The sequence below is a fragment of the Stigmatopora argus genome, chromosome 7 (assembly GCF_051989625.1).
Source record: "Stigmatopora argus isolate UIUO_Sarg chromosome 7, RoL_Sarg_1.0, whole genome shotgun sequence".
In the NCBI taxonomy this organism is placed as follows: Eukaryota; Metazoa; Chordata; class Actinopteri; order Syngnathiformes; family Syngnathidae; genus Stigmatopora; species Stigmatopora argus.
This window is the reverse complement of record NC_135393.1, coordinates 11,547,431-11,567,655: the sequence shown is the minus strand read 5'-3', so window position 1 is coordinate 11,567,655 and position 20,225 is coordinate 11,547,431. Positions and strand designations below refer to the sequence as shown.

At 39.8% G+C, this 20,225-nt stretch overlaps 1 protein-coding gene and 2 long non-coding RNA genes across 7 annotated transcripts; 1 reads left to right on the top strand and 2 right to left on the bottom strand.

Moving 5' to 3' along the window:
* The first annotated feature begins 3,358 nt into the window (after positions 1-3,358).
* LOC144077604 (uncharacterized) lies at positions 3,359-5,949 on the top strand. 5 transcript variants are annotated; one of them, XR_013301059.1, is made up of 7 exons: positions 3,359-3,517; positions 3,701-3,786; positions 5,139-5,160; positions 5,298-5,394; positions 5,459-5,574; positions 5,639-5,753; positions 5,815-5,949. It is a non-coding gene; the product is annotated as an uncharacterized LOC144077604 (long non-coding RNA). The 5 variants fall into 5 exon arrangements; XR_013301058.1 differs by lacking the exon at positions 5,139-5,160 and adding an exon at positions 4,854-4,875; XR_013301055.1 differs by lacking the exon at positions 5,139-5,160 and having other exon boundaries at positions 5,276-5,394.
* A 748-nt stretch (positions 5,950-6,697) lies between these two features.
* Positions 6,698-8,376, bottom strand: LOC144078080 (uncharacterized). Its single transcript, XR_013301167.1, has 3 exons — positions 8,303-8,376; positions 6,870-6,943; positions 6,698-6,790 (listed from the first exon to the last, which is right to left on the bottom strand). It is a non-coding gene; the product is annotated as an uncharacterized LOC144078080 (long non-coding RNA).
* A 2,676-nt stretch (positions 8,377-11,052) lies between these two features.
* Positions 11,053-19,411, bottom strand: gpr83 (G protein-coupled receptor 83). Its single transcript, XM_077605728.1, has 4 exons — positions 18,935-19,411; positions 15,469-15,594; positions 14,034-14,167; positions 11,053-12,723 (listed from the first exon to the last, which is right to left on the bottom strand). Exons 1-4 carry the CDS (start codon positions 19,379-19,381, stop codon positions 12,012-12,014), a joined length of 1,419 nt encoding a protein of 472 aa, XP_077461854.1. The 5' UTR covers positions 19,382-19,411; the 3' UTR covers positions 11,053-12,011.
* Between the last annotated feature and the right edge of the window lie 814 nt (positions 19,412-20,225).

The window sequence follows — 20,225 nt, the reverse complement described above, 5'->3', positions numbered from 1 at the left end:
ACGTGTTTGATTAATCCATTTTCCGTTTTAAAGGCACAGAATATGTGAATGTTTTGATGTTAGTATTCACTGGTTTTTTTTAAAACCACCAGATGGTCCAATGTATTTCTTTAAAAGGAAAATCCGCACAATTTCCTTACATACATACATAGAGCTATGCACCACAAACTAAAAATGTACATATCCTTATCTATCCTCCTCCATTCCCTCCTACTAATTAAATGCCTCTTTCATTCTAGTAATTAATTTCATACCAATTGCTTTGAATAGAAACAGCTTCTGTGTGAATATTACTTGTAGCGTTAACATACCTGTCAACCTCTCCCGATGCGTTAACGCTATATACTTGTCAGTCAGCATGAAGTATATATATTTACCCCCGTAAAAGCCAGTCTGGCATCACCTACGATAGACCCAGCTGAGAAGAAACCGTAGAGGAAAAGGTGCATTGATGCCAGTAGTGGAATAATATCTTAAAAAAATCACTCATACCAGCCTTAGAACATACAAAGATGAGGAAAAAAATACTATATAAGTAGCACTGGAGTATAAGTCGCATTTTTTTTATTGGTTCAAAAACCAAGACCAAACATACCTATGTTAAAGTATAAATAGTCAGATGGAGAACAACAGTCTAAATCGGTATATATTGAGATAACTGTTTATCCGATATAATTCATTCATATTCTGAACCGCTTATCCTCACAAGGGTCGCCGGGGGTGCTGGAGCCTATCCCTGCTCACAGTCATACCTAGGTGCAATTTAGGGTGTTCAACCAGGCTACCCGTCATGTTTTTGGGGATGTGGGAGGAAACTGGAGTACCCAGAGAAAACCCACGCAAGCCCGGGCAGAACACGCAAACTCCACTGTGAGGACCGACCTGGGATCGAACCCTCGAGCCTAGAAATTGGAGGCCCACTTGCAAAAAAAAACGATTAATGCAATACATGTCCACAGGGACTTCATAATATGATGAAGCAACAAATTACTTTCATATCATGCGCATGCAGTACACTGGCAAACATTTTTTTTTTTTACCTCATTCGGTCACGTCTCTCTGCTTTTATCTATAATAGCTTCGGACAACTTGTGATAGAAGAAGAGGGAATTAAAGTGCCCTCCTCTCTTCTTTTCATTTTTTTTATTATTTGTTCTGCTTCCTGGTCACGCAATGAGGATGTGCTGAACAGCTTGTGATGCACAAGAACATACGGGAATGCAATTTGACGACAAGGTACGCTATAATCTATCCACAATTTTATTTGTGGACAAAAAGACACACACTGGATGTACCAATTAACTCACAGAACAGATCAACAGAAGAGGCTTATTGAGCAGGCAGTTTTATTGACGTAAGAATTGGGGATATGAGGTCTTAATACGAGCCGTGTACTCGTAAGTTGACCCCACACGGGCAAAGATAGCTCTTAGTTTTAGCTGTTAAACTACTGCCATACTCAGAGGAAGAGTAAGTAGACTTACCGTTGTAATGGCATCTTGAGTTTGGCCTCGTCAAAATTCTGTACAGTGTCGAATGTCACTGAAAAGATGAACATTTGAAGCAACAAAACCGTATTGCTTTTTACGAGCCTGGGCGGTACTGGAACCCCGTAGCATATTTTTCTCTGAAAATATATGATTTGTGTGTTTACTCAAATATAAAGATTACCTTAACACAGTGTCCAAACCGCAACTTCTGTTTATGGTGGGGTTTTTCCCCCTGAAATTAAAAATAATTGAAAAGCAATGATTTTCTAATAGATTATTGGCCTTGAAATCAGTTTTCTCTCAAAATAAAATAGTGAATTTGGGCTTGCGAATAGTCCTTACAATCAACTTCAACTGTTTTGCGTCCACTTTGGTAGCCTTGCAACATCCATGACAAACAGAGTCTAACCGTGGGCATTAGCATTTAGCCTTCAACTCAGGTGAAATGAAATCCATCTATCCAGAAGCACTTTGCATCAATTAAAGAGTCGCTTCCTGAAACTAGCGCATCTTTCTCCGAATTGGCTCGGTCATCCGATGACTGCATATTGGTTCTACATTTGAGAGTTACAAAACGTTACTAATAAGACAAATGAATGAATCAGACTGAGCCGTCTTGGTTCCAAGGCCAACATTCTTGTATTAACAGCATACACACATCTAAATTTACACAAAACACAGTTAATATCAGAACAATAGACAGTACACTTGAATTGAATAGAACATATTTTCATTTGACAAGACGGACATGGAAAAAGTTGTGTAAACATTTTATACATGGAGACAGTGTGCCTTGTTTTGTCTTATTTACAAAAATAGTGTTGTTAAACTCTCCTTGATGGTGCAGCGGTACATTTGATGCAGGCACTGCGTGTTGTCAGGGTGAATGTGAGTTCAAGTGGTTCTTTTGCAAGAAACTGGCGGCCAATTTGAAAGGGTAATCTGAATTTTTCTAGATGTGGTCTGGGATGCGCTGCAGCAACCTGAGACTGTTAGTCATACAGAAGATGGAAGCAAAATTGCCAGTAAAATTGTCTGTCAGAACATTACTAATACCTTTCCAGGTACATACAATTTTAAAATAGATAAGTGAATACATTAACTGACTAAGCCTGATGTACGTACATTGTCTGGAAATCATTGAGGAAGGCAAAGTGCACTTCAACGTAACTTCTTAATATTCCTGCAGAGAACAGTGTTATAAATGTATTTGTGATGAAGGTACAAATTCAACTGTAATCACCAAAAATCTGTTGTTAACGGAAAAACACACTGTTTGGAGGGTGGACTGAGGATTAAGTACTTAGTCAGGTAGCCATTTTTCGAAAATCAGATGGCCTTTTGTCCTTTGGAGGGAAAGCTCTGTTTACAGGCTTGTGTCTTGAACTTTCTGGTATTAAATCGTTTAGACGCTAAATTGCAGTTCTTCGTGTTGGTACTTGGTCGAAAAAGCATCATGAACGTCGATACGTCCATACGTGAAACGGCAAACACCGCACTGCCACTGTTTAAATGTCTAGAAGTAAAAAAACAAACACTAAAGTACATGTCATCACAATGTTCATAATGTGCAATACTGTATTTTAAAGGATTAAAGCCCAACCAAAAAATATTTACAGCTCCCCCCACTAACTAATGCACGTTATGATGAAAACAATGTGTTTTTTTTTAAGTATGAATGCCCAATCAACACGTATTTACAGCCCCGCCCCCGCCCCACCCACTTACTAATGCATGTTATTATGCAAACAATGTAGTATTTTTTTAAGTATTAAAGTCCAACCAAAAAGCATTTACACACACACACACACTGACTAACGCACGTTATTATGAAAACAATTTATATTTTGTGTGTGTCTATTTTTAATAGGCGTGGCCGAGGTCAGAGTTCAAATAGCCGACGTCAAACCCCAAAATGACTTGATGAGCCAGGAGGCAACACGGGCGTGCACTGCAGAGCAGCTCAAAAGTGACGCTTTGCCGAAGAAAGCCTGACAAACTTCTCACAGGACGATGCAGCACATTCGGTACGTTGTCATTTGGGGATTTCGAAGCCCCAGTTCTTGTCTTGAGAGTGATAAGAGCATGATTCGTTGACGTGATGTAGCCCCATGTGTGTGCAGACAGCAAAATGTTTGCAAACAAATTGGCTACATTGCGTTACCGATCGCTCTTTGTTTAAAAAGAAATCATTCCATTGTGTGTTTCAGTCCCTCAACGAGCACAGACTGCTGGGAAACATCAAGAATGTGGCCAAAACGACCAGAAAGGGGCATCTTGTCGACGCCATAACAAAGTGAGTCATTTTTAAATAGTTCCGATTTTCTCTATCCGTGTAATATTTAAACGTCAGCGTTCAGTAGTCAAGGCTTTGCGCAATTGGCTCGTTTTTCATCATGATACATTCAACTTTTGAATGAAAACACTAACTAGCTTGGTGGTTTTTAGTAGCGAAAACCTGTGGATAAGTCACCCACACAAATGCCATTAGTGGACGTGTAAGGAATAAACAGTAATCCCTCGATTATCGCGGTTAATGTAGACCAGACATGGCTGTGATAAATGAAAAACTGTAAAGTAGGGTCATCCCTATTGAATTTAATTTAAAAAATACTATAGTGGCAAGTGTAAGAGTAGCTTCCGCTTGTGAGTTTCACATCTTTCTGAACTTACAAATAATAATCAAACATAGGCTTTGTCATCATCCCAGATAACTGCGTATGACGAAATTGGTAATTGAAATAAAATAAAAATTCTGCCATGTAGTGGAACTGTGCACTCAAATAGATTGTATACTTTTACCCCGTTAACTTTCTTAAAGACCTCAGGGCTTGGACTGTTTCATTTTAAGTTTTAAATGTGGTTTTGACAAAACCTAAGACCATTTATTCAACAATAGTGCATTTTTGACTCATTTAAAAAAAAAAATCCTCAGCATAAGAGAAAAACAAGCTTTTTGGATATTTATTTTTTTAAGAATAAATAGATTTGAAATAATTCACTGAAAAACTTGAGGCAGAAGTAGGATTTATTTTATTTATTATTTTCATGTAATTTGTACCTTGTGGGCCCCTGTCCAGTATGTTTTCTATATTTCCCACCACATCAAGATCCTGATTATTTGTTTGTGGAGGAAAACATGAAAAATAGATATCATTTTTTAGTCTCTCTGCAGCAGACAAAAAGAAAACCAAACCATCAGTAGTCTAAGATTGCCTTTTGCAGTGTCTGAATAATGCCTACCCTTTTGATGTTTTATAGAAAAAAAGCAAAACGTACGTTTTTTTAGTTAAATTTGACTTAATTAGGCCCTAGTCTGTATTTCTTTATGTAACTTTATCTTGATCCCTTTTTGTTTTCCAGAGTTCCACCCAAGGGAGACAAGGTTTCCTGCCTATGTTGAGTTGGCATACCTGTCAACCTCTGCCAATAACTGCCCTTATAAATGATTATGATTCCCCTTACAAAGCCCCCCAAAAAACTCGTACAGTGTTTGTAAGGGGAATCACAATCATTTATAAGGGCAGTTATCGGCAGAGGTAGGCTGATGTGCCCCCTCATTTCTCGGTGTTATGCCAGAACCTATCTCCAAACTTTTTCAAAATAAAAGGTAAGACTCTGTATATTGACCCCTTTTTTGCTTTCCAGAATTCCACTCAAGGGGGACAAGGTGTCCTGCCTATGTACCCCCCTCTTTTCTTGGTGCTGGGTGTTATGCCAGAACCTCTTGAAGATTTTTCAAAATAAAAGGTAAGACTGTGTATTGACCCCTTTTTTGCTTTCAGAATTCCACCCAAGGGGGACAAGGTTTCCTGCCTATGTACAGATAGGCTGACGCACCCCCTCATTTCTCGGTGCTGGGGGTTACGCCAGAACCTATCTCCAAACTTTTTCAAAATAAAAGGTAAGACCTTTGAATGTTTTTTAACTTAACTTTGTGTATTGACCCCTTTTTTGTTTTCCACAAGTCCATGCAAGGGGGACAAGGTTTCCTGCCTATGTACAGATAGGCTGACGCACCCCCTCATTTCTCGGTGCTGGGTGTTACGCCAGAACCTATCTCCAAACTTTTTCAAAATAAAAGGTAAGACCTTTGAATGTTTTTTAACTTAACTTTGTGTATTAACCCCTTTTTTGTTTTCCACAAGTCCATGCAAGGGGGACAAGGTTTCCTGCCTATGTACAGATAGGCTGAGGCACCCCCCTTTTCTCGGTGCTGGTGGTTATGCGAAAACCTATCAGTGAAGTTTTTCAAAATAAAAGGTAAGACCTTGTGAATGGTTTTTTACTTAACTTTGTGTATTGACCCCTTTTTTTCTTCCAGATTTCCCCCTGGTGCCAAGGGGAGTGTCTTTGTCCATTTGAAAATGGATGAAGGCAAACCTGAATTTTTAAAAATGCTGGAGGGCCTACCCGAACCTATCTCGAAAGTTTTTCAAAATAAAAGTTTTTAACTGTATACATGTGTTTGTCTTTATCTAACAATGCAAGTTGAAAAAATTTATTTACAGGTAAACATTTCAACTTTAGTATTCTTGGTTGTTGATTGGTTTGTCCACCTGTAGACTTAAAACAATTTTACACTTACAATTAATTTTTGTAAAATACACTTAGAAAATAAAAAAGCTGGGGAATAAACACTTAGAAAATAAAATTTTAAAAAAAGCTGGGGGAATAAACACTTAAATAAAAAAACTTGGGATATATACACTTAGAAAATAAAATTTTAAAAAAAGCTGGGGGAATAAACACTTAGAACAGGGGTAGGGAACCCACTCATGACAGAACTGAGATACTATGCCCAGTGCTGCTTGAATGCATACTCATTGATTAGCAACTCTATAAGAATGTTGTCAAAAGTATTCTTTTTTTTTTTCCACTTGACTTTTAAATTTGGAGTATGGCTCTCTCCGTCAAAAAAGTTCCCAACCCCTGACTTATAAAAAAAATTAAAAAATGGGGAATAAACACTTAGAAAATAAAATTAGAAATAAAAAACATGGGAAAACACTTAGAAAATAAAATTTGGAAAAAAACAGGGTATATACACTTAGAAAATAAAATTTAAAAAAAGCTGGGGGAATAAACACTTAGAAAAAAAATTGGGAATAAATACTTAGAATTCCTGCTCTAACATTAACTGAGATCCTTCTTACCTTAAAGATTTAGTCAAGAGCTGTGGAAATGAATGGCCAGTGAAACATCACCATGATGATTTAGGCTTTTATTTAATTTGGATTTTCAGAAGAACAGAGACACCATATGATTCAAGTGGGCAACTTGCGAGGAAGATCTCAGGCCTGTTGCATGCAAAAAAAATAGCAAAAGTTAGAATATAAAGAATGGAGATTCAACTTTTTTTTATGGGTGTAGTTTTACCTTGATCTGGCCCAGTCTCCTCTTCTATAACCTCAATAGTGCTCTAGGCATGCTAGAAGAGCTGCATCTTGGTGCTAAACAGGGAAAATTTGCACACAAAAAAGCATAAGTTAGCATATATAGAACCTGGAGATTCAACAGATAGCCTTAGTTGTTTTTTTGGGGAAGTAGTTTTATCTTGATGCTAAACAGGGAAAACTTGATTTAACCAAGGTATTTGGGGGTTGCCAAACAATTACGGGATAGAGAAATCTTACAAGAAATTTAATAAACGATCAAGATAAAGAATGAAAATTAGTTAGTTAGTGCCAAGTGCTATTTTTCCTTTTCCGGACAAGGCAATTAAATATACAGAGTGACATTAACAGCTAGGACAAGGGTGTCAAACTCGGGTTGGTTCGCGGGTCGCAATAACGTCAACTCTATTTCACGTGGGCCGGACCATTTTTGAAATAATATTTTGATATTTTTTCTATTTAAATTGGATTTAAAAAAAACTATCAATAGCCCTAAATATTCAGTTTTTATAGATCTAAAAAAATGTTTGTTTGAGCTTTTTCTTCATGAGGGAAAATATCTTATAATAATTTGTTTTTCATTTCAAAAGGAAACAAAATATTTTTGGGAATATGTTCAATATTAGTGGAAAAAAGAATTTTTAAAATATATTTATTTTTAGATTTTACTAAATGCTTTTGGAACTAAAAACACAAAAAGGAAAAAAAATGGATTAAAAAATTACAATTATTGATTTAAAAAGGGGAACATGAGGAAATATAATATACATGTATAATCTTCATTTGAATTTGATCCTAACAGAAAGTCAGCACTCATGATTTACTTTCTCGGGCCGCACAAAAAGATGCAGTGGGCCAGATTTGGCCCCCGGGCCACTGCTTTGACACCAGTGAGCTAGGAGAAAGTTGGCTTAATAGTTTTGTATACGGCGATTAAATATACAGACTGACGTTAACAGTTAGGAGAAAGTTGGCTTAACAGTTTTGTATAAGGTTTTTTTTTTGTAAAAACAGAACAATTACAAATCGGCAAAGGGTGTTTACCACTCGCAATGAAAACTATCATTACATACGTGCCTCTGGATGTGATTCTAGAGTGAACATTTACCTAGCAAACTGTCGGTTGATGACTCAGCGTTGTTTGATTAAATTTAAAGAGTTGCCACACGACTCAATAATGGAGAGAAAACGGACAACATACTTTTAAGTCAAATCGTGACACTAACGCTAATGTTAAGTAGTAACATACGGCACACAGCCGGTGAGAAAAAGCGCAAATTTAAATTGTCGACGGTGTGCTAAACCTGGCATTAAACTAAGATATTTGTTGGCGTTTTGGGCTCAATTGATTGCTGAAAAATCTCCCGATAGCGTGATAAAAACGCATTTAGGCCAGTGAATTGCTCTTTACCTTACCTTGTTGGCGTGCTCACGACCGTCAGCGTGTGAATGGCTTTCCAAAGGGAAAAGTTACCGCGCATGCGCTTAATTAACTCGTCTGCGTCTACAGTAGGCGTAAGCTCTGGCTACCACTAGCCAATCATAGGTGAAAAGCAATGACGTATCCCTACGCCCGTGACAAGGCAATGACGTATCCCCACCCCTTGCGACAAGGCAATAACGTATCCCTACGCCTGCGACAAGGCATTGTGGTGTTGCCAACTCGAAATCTGAATGGTTAAAGCAACAGTCTTATCGACGCTTGTTTAATGCAGCAGAGTCTGCAGAACTGATTGTGAAGATCTTGAGGCAGATTTCTGATGGCAACAAATAATGGCTGAAATGTGATTGGTTTAATGATTCAATATGAAAACACACATCTGGAAGCAGTGCAACCAGGGGGGGGGGAAGCAATGAAAGGAAGCTAACAGACAATTTGGAATTATTTAATAAGTATTCATGGACAAAATATAATTAACATCAGTCTGTGATTCAGATATTTCTTAGGCCAGCAGAGTCCTTGAAAGCCCTGACGGCACACCACTGCATTTAAGACAAATGAAGCAGGAACGATTCAAGCTGAAAATATGATGCATATGTATTCATTAATGAAATTCTGACTTGGTAATTATGTCCGAAAGCATTTGCTTCCCAAGAACAGCATACAAATGGTAAAAAATGTTAATCTCTGTCTTGCTTCTGTCAGAGATGTTTTAATTGCACCTCATATGGTTGCGGCACACGCAGGAGACTTGAAATGTAAAGAAGTCTTAATTTCTCAAAGTTATACAAGAGGAAGTCATGCTTGAGAAGTAATGCCATGAATTAAATTAAGCTAAATGAAAACACTTGGCAGAACAGATGTGTTCAGTTCATGCAACTTTGAGCCAATCACCAGCAGACATTTTAAGTCTCCAGGATATTGAGAGTGGCTCCCTGATGCGTGAGTTGGATAAAATATCCCGTATTTTGCGACCATTCGAGCTGTGAGGACGTTTTTTTTTGGAGTGAGAACCTTTCTATCCATAGTAGTTAGCTCGTGTAGGCTCCAGCACCCTGGTAACCGTAAATTGTACAGATTATTAATAAGCAAATGAAGCCGTGCCCACCAAATTTTGCATTTCTTCATAAAAGGGGAAAAAGGCAGTTGCTAGTAATCTGAAAATGACCAAAAAAATTGTCTTTTTGTTTTAAATGCATTTTCAAAAACATAAAAGAAATGAACAACAAAACATAGCACATCGGTGTGATTTAAGACTTTAGTGCAAAACAAATTTGCAACCTTATTTTCTTAGAAAAGGAATGGCACATGGCACCCACTTATGTGATTAATGGATGGGCAGATGTTAGAAGAATAGAGAGGAAAACAGATTTGAGAACTATGTGCTATGTTTTTTTTCTTCCTCCATGATGAGGATGTAAAATGTTGTCCTCTGACATCAATATTAAGTTGGAAAAAAATAAATAATAAGAGAATGATTTCTGCATCTTGTGTGCTTGGCTAACCTTTTGATGATTAAAGGTGGTGTTGAGAAATATTTTCTTTTCACCACTTCTTCAGCACAACATACTGCAGGTCAAACTGCATCTTTGATTTGGTGACCTGTTGCGACCTGATCAAGATAAATATCAAAGCAGTTTGTCAGTTATTTGCTGTTGCCTTTGAGCAGATCTTTTTAGCCTTGACTATTATGCAGAGAATATTCTAGATCATTTTTTTAGTTACGGGATGCATACCTGTCAACCTCTGCCGATAACTGCCCTTATAAATGATTATGATTCCCCTTACAAACCCCCCAAAAACCTTACAAACACCGTACGAGTCGTACGGTGTTTGTAAGGTTTTTGGGGGGTTTGTAAGGGGAATCATAATCATTTATAAGGGCAGTTATCGGCAGAGGTTGACAGGTATGGGGATGCTTTGCAAAAATGTCAAGGCACATCACCTGTAATATTTCAATGTGGATTTAAAGTTCATCATATTTCAATTTTAATCTTGCAAAATACAATTTTTGGTTTCTGTGCAAATGAAGATCATTTTATACTCAACCGTGTTAATATAATTACTGGTAATTCATCTTTCAACTGCTTGTTAGATGTGCATTTGACTTTTCCAGCTTTTAAAATTTGGTACTTGGACGCTATTGCATTTAGTTGTTTTTTTTCTTCTCCAGAATAGATAGTGCCTTCATCTTTTTTTTGTAGAATATCATCTAAAAGCCTTCCGGCCCCTGGGCTCCCCTTTGGGTTGAGCAAGTAGCAAAGACACATGATTGAAATGAAAATGTTCTAGTGCAGGGCAGGTTTTTGCTTTGGGCAATGTGGGCGACTGTCAAGGGTGCCATCTATCTGAGGGCGTACAAGACCCCCCCCCCCCAAATATATATTCCCAGTTATAGAGACTGTTTTCACTTTGTTGGGTGGCTGCAATCCACCGCTGACAAAGTTGTAACAAACATATGGGATATATTCACTCCTAGATTGATGGAGATCAGAAGCTTCAGGCAGCTTCACCACCATCACCACCAGCCAGTTTCTGCTATGTAGATTGATGTTTCAGCTCTGTGTAGCTTTGATTTTTTTCCCCCTCAATCGGCACTTGCTCGTTACTTTTCATCTTCCTAGTCCTTGTCGGTGTTGGATTTTGACCTTGTACCCACAACGCCGTGGGCTCGTTTCCCAATTTGGAGGATTGCGGGATGCACGGAGACAAGAAGAAAACTAAGTCTCAGGGGTGCGTTCAAACACACGGCTTTAATGAGAGATGCACATCTGAGGCTCCCATATATATCTTAGATCTCCTGGATTCAAAAGTGTTTTGGAGTGCATGTTTCCGTTTAGAAGCAACTTCCAAACATGGAGTTCTTTCCACCGCTAGCAAGTCTTTGGCAATTAAACCGTCTTATCACTCAGACGCTTGAGAATACGATGGACTTCTCCTCGTGGGCCCAGGTGCCAAAGCCAGAGCAAGAAAGTGCCATTGCCTCACTAACTCAACCGGAGAAACAAACAACGAACTAGACTAACAAGAAAGAATTGTGGGCCGAAGATACAAAGTTGAATTTGCGCATCACTGAAGCAAAATTTGAATACGTAACATCCTTCATTTATTTTCGGTGTACTTGTGATTAGTGTTTGGATTAGATTCACCTCTGTTCTACCCTGTGAGACTTGAGCTAATGAGAAAGATGAACTTCACTTGATATTGATATGAGGATTATGCTAACACAGTACTGACCATAATACAATTTGGATTCCTCATTCAGTTTCGGAGTAAACGTAAAGAAGCGTATAATTCATTGCGTGTATTAACTATAACTAGATGAGAGAAAGGTTTGACATTTGCTGCGTATGTTGCTAAGGAACAATATTCTACAAAAAGGTTGGCATGAAACGTAAAGAAGCGTATAATTCATTGCATGTATTAACTATAACTAGATGAGAGAAAGGTTTGACGATTGCTGTGTATGTTGCTAAGGAACAATATTCTACAAAAAGGTTAGCATGGGCGTCTAAGTTTTATAATTTGTCAGAAGGTGCTCATTTAAGGCTTTTATGATAAAGGTCACCTGATATGATTCCGATTGCTTTTTTTTCTTCCAAGCGGACTCTCAATTTGTTTCTTGCCACTCTTTTAAAAGTGCTCAAAGAGCATCCATTTGCACTTTAGATGCACTTAGTCAGCTCACAGGCACAGCTCGACAGACAGGATATCGCTTCGCCCAGTGAGAACCCGCCTGGCGGCGCAGAGAGCTTGCGTCTCTTTAAAATGGCGCGAGCTATCAGATCCACTCTGGCACTTTTGAGACGAGGGCTGGCCGGGTAGGAGCGAAGCCTGACCCTGACCCTGACCGGCCGCCGCGGCATTGTCGGGCCAGGCGATCCTGCGAGGAGGGCGCGCGGCGGGCGGTTGGTCACCCAGCTCTAACTCCACCGCCACACTGCGCCTCCTTTTGCACACCCTCAGGAGAAGTCGTAGCTCTTGGCGGAAGGTGGGATTGAGACAGCAGTAGATGAAGGGGTTATAGCAAGTGGAGCTCATGGCCAGCCAGTGAAAGCAGAAGTAAAGAACGTTGGAGGAGTGGATGGCCTCACTGGACAGAAGCACCACGTAGCAGTTGAGTGGGAACCAGCAGACGGCAAACACGGCCACCACGATGAGCAACATGGCCAGCGTGCGGCGCCGCTTCCTCCTCTGGGTGGCGTGCTGAACCGTGGTGGCGTCGCCGATGGCCTTGTGGTGCCACAGTCGGTGGGCCACCGTGGTGTACGAGGCCGTGATGATGACGAGGGGCAGCATGTAAAGGAGGACGAAGGTGAGGAGGTCCGTGTACTTCCAGTAGACGTCCGATGGCTCGGGGAAGTCTGGGACGCAAAGGCTGCGCTCAATTTCCTCGCTTTGGGTGGAAAAAAGACAACAAGTGTGGAATTTAACACTCTTACATTGAATTCTTGAATCAGAAACATTTTCAAAAACAGGGGAAAACATCACCGATGATCTACAAAAGTCTGATTTGACTCAAAATTCTAAGTTCGTCTCCAAATACTAGTAACTTTCTGATAAAACATGTATAATTGATATCAAGGTTTCCAAAGCCGATGAAGATATTTTTGGAAAATGACTTTTTATATGTGGAAGCTTTGCCCCAGGGCTGTAATATATTATTTTGTGGAGTTTTTGCTACACATGAAGTGAGTTGTGAGCCATTCTTTCCTTTAGGAAAAGTCAAAACAACAAGTTTTTGCTATTAGCATAAAAACTGTTTATATGAATATCATGAAGAGCATATTTGGGAAAATCAGCCATCTATTAACTGTCTTGTATAATTTCAAAAGAGTAACTTATGGAAACAGAATTCACACCTCGAGTGTCCTTCAGCTGTCAGTGTGAGAGAGACACAGAAAAGAAAAACAAATTTATCACACCTGAGTGGCAGGCTCAGCCAACTAAGAAAAAAAGTGTGATCAATAATTTGTAAATTGTCCTTTGAAACTAATGATTGAATAAGAGACATTTACATTCAAAGTTTTGCCATACAGTGTCCTTATCTGAATTGTACTATCTTTGAAAAGACAAATATCACATCTCTGAAAAGATGGCTTAAATGCGCATTATGTAGGATTTGCACTTCAATAAATCAAAATTGCTGGAGTGGTTAGCACATCAGCCTCATAAATCTGGGGTCGAGGGTTCGATTCTAGGTGGGTCCTCACGGTGTGGAGTTTGCATGTTCTTCCCGGGCTTGCGTGGGATTTCTCCGGGTACTCCAGTTTCCTCCCACGTCCCCAAAACATCCAGGGTAGGCCGGTTGAACACTCTAAATTCTCCCTAGCTATGATTGTTTGTCCATCTTCTTGTGCCCTGTGATTGGGTGTCCACCGAATCAGCCTGTAGTTAGCTGGGATAGGCTCCAGCACCCCCTCCGACCCTTGTGAGAATTAGCGGTTCAAGAAAATAAATGAATGAATAAATGAAAATTAAATTAAATACTATTTGCCTGTTATGAAAAAAAACAGCAGTTCTCCTCCCGTGGTGGCAAAAGAACTCAACGTGGAGCTCACGAGGCATTTTATATTCAATTTTTCCTTTTCCCCCCCATTTTACCTGTGAAGCTACCTCGCTAAAAATGAATTTTTAAAATGTCAGCGTGCAACTAATACTAAGATACACTTCAGTCAATGTGTTTTTGCAAGAGTTTTTCTTTACCTGAACCTGAAAGTCAACAGTTTTTGGTTGATGGCATGTGGAAGGGAGAAGCAGGTGGCCATTATCCAGATGACAGCCACCCAAACACTGCCCCGAGTCAGCGACATGCGGGGTCTTAAAGGATGTAAGATCAACTGACGGGATTCACAGGCAGACAGATCAGGTCATTGAATGCATCTCATGTGAATTCTTCATATACTATCAATCCTAAAGTGATAAAACGCCTGTACTGTAGTGACAATACAACACAAGGTTGAACCGATTCTACATGGGATACAGTTCTAGTCCAGAGTTCACTTCAGATATAGAAAAGGGACCAAAGCCAAAGACATTTTAGAACACCTGTCGAGCTCACGCTGAAAATTTAAACCAACTCAGAGAAGGCAGGCATAAGTCCAGGGGGGACGTTTGTCAGAATGGTCTGGAAAATTCCCAAACGGGTAAAGAGCAATTTGTAACTGTCTGGCATGGAAATGTTTTTTTAAAGGCTGGCTGACTTTTCAAAGAGTCATGGCGAGTTGAATTGAAAATACAATTTCACACACTGTGATTATCATGACGAGAGGCAAAGGCTTCTTTTAATGATGATAAAAGAGAAACAGTTAGCGGAATCCGCGAGGACTTGAAAGTAAAGCAAGCGGCCGAGAAAGGGGATATTTCGACGCCAGCCGAAACCTTCAACGCAAGTCGATAACTTTAAAAAACGAACTGGGAATACCCTCGTTTGTAAGGCACAGGAAAGCAGTTAGTCACGACTCAAAAAACGCAACAGAATACATTAACATGTTTGCCTTGGTTGTCGCACAACAAGGTTACATCCATTTTTAAGTGCGTGTATATTAAGCGAAGTCCATTTAAGTCAAAGTATGTTATGTTACGTAGTGTCACAAAAGTGTAGCGAACGGAACGTGTCAGGTCTCTTTCCGCTTTCTGCTACCGTCCGTCTCAAAGTTAAGAAATCCGTACAATACTGTACACAATAATAACACATTTTATTGCAGATCATAACCACTAGATAGGTATTTGTTACCTTGTGAGCGCAGGTGGTGAATTAGAAGAATTAAAAACATGATTCCATTGTAATATCCTATTTTTGTGTATTTTTTTCAGTGGGTGGGAAAGAATTAATTAGTATTTAGCCATTTTATATGGGAAAAGCTGATTTGAAATATGAGTAAGTTGACATACGAGCACGTATTAAGCTCGTATCTATCTCAAGGCATTACTGTATAAAGGCCTTCACTTATACAATGCACTTTATAATAAGGTAGCGAGCGGCATTAATGGACCAAAGGCTACCTAGTCAACGATCATCAATCTTAATTCAAATAAATCCTACATGTTTAGGTATGTGGTTTAATTTACATGACATGAAAACATCTTGATGTAACATTGTACTTGCCAAAGTGTATGAGATCAGTCTGTGCATGCTAACCTGTCGTCGATCCATGGCGATTGCAGTCAGTGTGAGTGTAGACACATGCAGAGAGCAATATTGTACAAATCGACTGATGTGACACATCGCCCTTCCAAACACCCATGTACTGTTTACAAAGCGTACCTGTAGGAGAGGGAGAGAAAGGCACACACACAAACACAAACACAAACACACACAAATAGAGTAGAAAATGCATGTCAGTAAAAGGTGGATTTGAAATGCATTTACGTTATTCTACAGAATTCCTCTCGTGTTTGTCCAAAGCGGGGCCATTGTTTTTATTACAAGTAGCAATTCAGAAGGTTTTCAGTGATTGCTGTTGACAACTGCGTGGTACTTAAATGACAAATTTAACCTCCCTGTGTTTGTACTTCAGGTTGAGCGACTGTGCATATTGAGCTTTTAACGAGTATCTATGAGTAAAAAGACGGATACCGTTCACGAACGCTATCATAAATTTAGAACAGCTAAAAGTTCTGCAAAATCTTTTGGATGATTTTCTTGTGAATGTAAGAAATCTCTTTGCAAGTAAGCGCTGAAAATGTGCACAAGTTACAATTGAGTGCCAAATCTTTGAGTTTTAGGCAGGAATTATTTTGGTCTGATTTTGATTTTAGGTGGGGTTTAATTAAACACAAACTGTTGTTGTCACGACTGTCGTCACTGCTTTTTGGCCCACCGCTATCAGTCAGTCGCTATCCCATTTTAGCAAGGAACAATACCACAATGCCTTTTAACGTGCACATTTCCTGGATCAAACAATGCACAAAACAAGATGGTGATGTTATTTCAATTACTGAAAAAGGAGGAGATAAAAAGACTTGCATAAGAGCCACACAAATGGAAAAAAATCCATTTTACGGATTACCATTTTCAAAATGGAGACTAAGGACAAACACTGCCATAAGGAAGCACACTGAATTTACAAGGCAGAAATGACTTGAAACGGTAATACGTATATAAAAGTGCATGTCATGAAAGGAAAATGTACTCAGTGAGAAATAGGAGCCAACAACAAATGTTTTACCAAAGAAAAAAAGCCATTTCTGACCACTGAGATTAATGTAAACAGATGGGGCATTCATTTTTCCGAACCGCTTATCCTCACAAGGGTCGCCAGGGGTGCTGGAGCCTATCCCAGCTAAGTACGGGCACACCCTGAATTGGTGGCCAGCCAATCGCGGGGCGCGAGGAAACGGACAACGGTACCTAGTGGCAATTTAGAGTGCTTAACCAGACTACCCTGCGTATCTTTTGGGGACGTGGGTGGAAACTGGAGTACCTAGAAAAAACCCACGTAAGCCCGGGGGGAATATAAACTCGACTGACTTGGTATCGAACACTCGACCCCAGAATTGTGAAGCTGACTTGCTAACCACTCGGCTATTGGCTGGCCACCAATTCAGGGTATCCCCCGCCTGCTGCCCGTAATTAGCTAGGATAGGCTTCAGCACCCCCTGCGAACTGTGTGAGGATATGGATTATAAAAAAAAATGAATGAATGAATAATGATTAAATTTCCATTGCAATGATTTAAATTCAACATTATCATTTCAAATTATGTCATTTTCAAATTCAATTCTTCAATACAAATATTTAGTCATTCAGATTCTACATGAAATGATTGATATTCAATTTCGGTTGGCACATATTTCCATGCATAAATCAAAAGTTTTGTTTACCAAGCAATAAACTGTTTAACACAAGCCAAGACGCAGAAAAGATGTTTTAGCTTTTAAAAAAATCCCTTCGGATCCAAGTTAAATGATAGATAGGAAAAAAGACCTATACTCCAGATAATACAAATAACATTTTTCTAGTTCAAGGAAATGTGGTATGAAGGTTAAAAGATTTGACATTTCACAAATGGTCTAAATTCTAGACTCATTAGTTGTGACATCATTCCGCTAAGCTTGAGCGGGTTGTGTCATTTAACATAATTACACTTTTTGAAATCAGCATTAACACTTCTGACATTTAACCCAAAAAATTAAATAGGGCGTAGTTTCGTTATGCATAAAAAGGGATGTTTGGGGGTTTAAGAGCAATTAAATGTTTTAATCAAGAACACACGATCATATGAATGTCTGTATTTTTCAGGCTAGAAGTCATACCAGCCTAAGAACATACAAAGATGAGGAAAAAAAATACTATTTAAGTAGCACTGGAGTATAAGTCGCAATTTTTCATTGATTCCAAAACCAAGACCAAACATATGTTAAAGTATAAATAGTCAAATGGAGAACAACAGTCTAAATAGGTATATATTGAGATAACTGTTTATCCGATATAATTCATTCATCTTCTGAACCGCTTATCCTCACTAGGGTTGCGGGGGTGCTGGAGCCTATCCCAGCTAACTACAGGCACCAGGTGAGTGGCACCCTGAATCGGTGGCCAGCCAATTGAAGAGCACAAGGAGACTGACAACCATTTACACGTACACTCATACCTAGGGGTAATTTAGAGTGCTCAACCAGCCTACTTTGCATGTTTTTGGAATGTGGGTGGAAACTGGAGTACCCGGAGAAAACCCATGCAAGCACAGGGAGAACATGCAAACTCCACACAGTGAGGACAGACCTGGGATCAAACCCTTGACCCCAGAACTGCGAGGCCGACGCGCTCACCACTCATCTGTCAGCCCGCCATTCAGATAACTATAGCCTATAAAAAAACAACGTAACGGGCTGTTGATGGTCGACAGAAAAAAATACATATATATGTCACACTTGATTATTAGTCGCAGGGCCAGCCAAACTATGAAAAAAAGTACGCCTTATAGCCCAGCAAATGCGGTAAATACCAATGATGTGCATGGTCAGAAAGAAAAAAATACATATTTAAGTCGCAGCCCCAGCCCAACTATGAAAAAAAGTGGGATTTATAGTCCGGCAAATAAATTCTAAAGATGTGATTGCTCAGGGAGCAAATTTCACTCGTAAGTAAATGCAAAGCTTCCCATTTTCATGTACTCTAATTAGATCACAATGTCCAATATGTACTTTGTCTGAGTAAGGTAAAAAAAAAACACGAAAGAAATTCCCAAAAGTCTCATCTCTCATCTCATTTTCTGAAGCGCTTTATCCTCATTATGGTCGTGGGGGTGCTGGAGCCTATCCCAGCTGACTCCTTCCTCGAGGCGGGGGACACCCTGTATCGCAGGGCACAAGGAGACAGACAACCATGCACACTCACCCCCACACCTAGGGGCAATTTAGAGTGTCCAACCAGCCTACCATGCATGTTTTTGGGATGTGGGAGGAAACCGGAGTACCCGGAGGAAACCCACACAGGCCCGGGGAGAACATGAAAACTCCACACAGGTGGACGTGACCTGGATTTGAACCCAGGACCCCAGAGCTGTGAAGCCGACGCGCTAAAGACTCGCTCCACCGGGCCGCCCATGGCCAAAAGTGTCCAGATTTTGTCCGAAGTGCAATGGCATCGCGCGCGCGCCTACCAGCGTGAAAGGCGTGTTGAGCACGGTGATGAAAACATCGGCCACTGCCAGGTTCATGATGAACACGCTGGTGGCCGACTGGGAGCGCTTGTTTTTCACGATCACGTGGCACACCATGGTATTCCCGAAAAGGGAGATGACGATGATGATGGAGTAGGCGGCCACCAGCAGCGCCTTGACGCCCGACTCCTCACCCCGCTTCCCGTATCCTTTGGCCAAGGAGCGCCAGTCCTCCAGCACGGCTTCGTTAAAGTCCAACAGCAGATACATCGAGGTCCCATTGGCCAACTTTGTCGAATTGTTTGCCGTAAGTTCTGCGTAAGAACGCGTCTCCTCCTCCTCCTCCTCTTCCTCCGGGATGCTTCCGTTGACTTTTTGGAGTGCGTTCGCGCAGGAAACTATCGCCGTCAAGCACACGCATCTCATCGTGAGCAAGCAACACGTCATCCTGGCTTTCGGACCCGCAGGGATTAAATGCGTGTCTCCGGTGAAGACGACGCAACAAGTTGGAACGGATTTTTCAGGAGTGTTGCGCATGCGCACGGGAGCTCTTGCCGCAACAGGAGGCAAATGTAAATGTCAGACGCAGTGCATGTTTATTGCGATCAATCTTGTCGATTTTCCCCGATTAATTAAAAGATAACATCGTTTTATATTCATATATACTAAATATATTGATTGGGAAATGAAAGCAGGCTAGTTAGAAGTCAATTTCCTAGTATATATTCAATTGCTGATTAAATCAAATAATCAATTGCCATGCAAAATATACAGTGTTACAGGTGATTATTTCATATTGTCTTTCTGTATTGTACTATTACTGTTCATTTATTGTAGCCTAAGGCAAGCCAAGTTTTCATTATCTCAGTAATCCAGCTCATATATATTGTAGTATTGATTCCAAGGTCTTGTTTGTGGCAGGGTACCAGGTAAACACATTTTCCGATAAATAGACTTAATCACGTGATGTAGAAAACCTAATAACATAGACGCATTTTGAAAAATGGAAAGTGTATAAATGGTATCAAAAGAGAACAATCTCAAAGTAATATGCACTAAGGAGTGCTGTACAATTGAAAGAAGAGATTTTGGTCAATTCTAAGACATCCTGTGTTGTTTTATGTTGTCTCTCATGCACAAATTATGTTGTTTTTTTTCTTCTTAAATTCTCTGGATAGGTGTATTCAACTTGCAGACCAGGGTTAATTATTTTATGACCTCAATTGGACATGCAAGCCGAGAATGGAATAGTAGAATGGTGCTGCATGCGGAAATTTTAGGATGAACAATA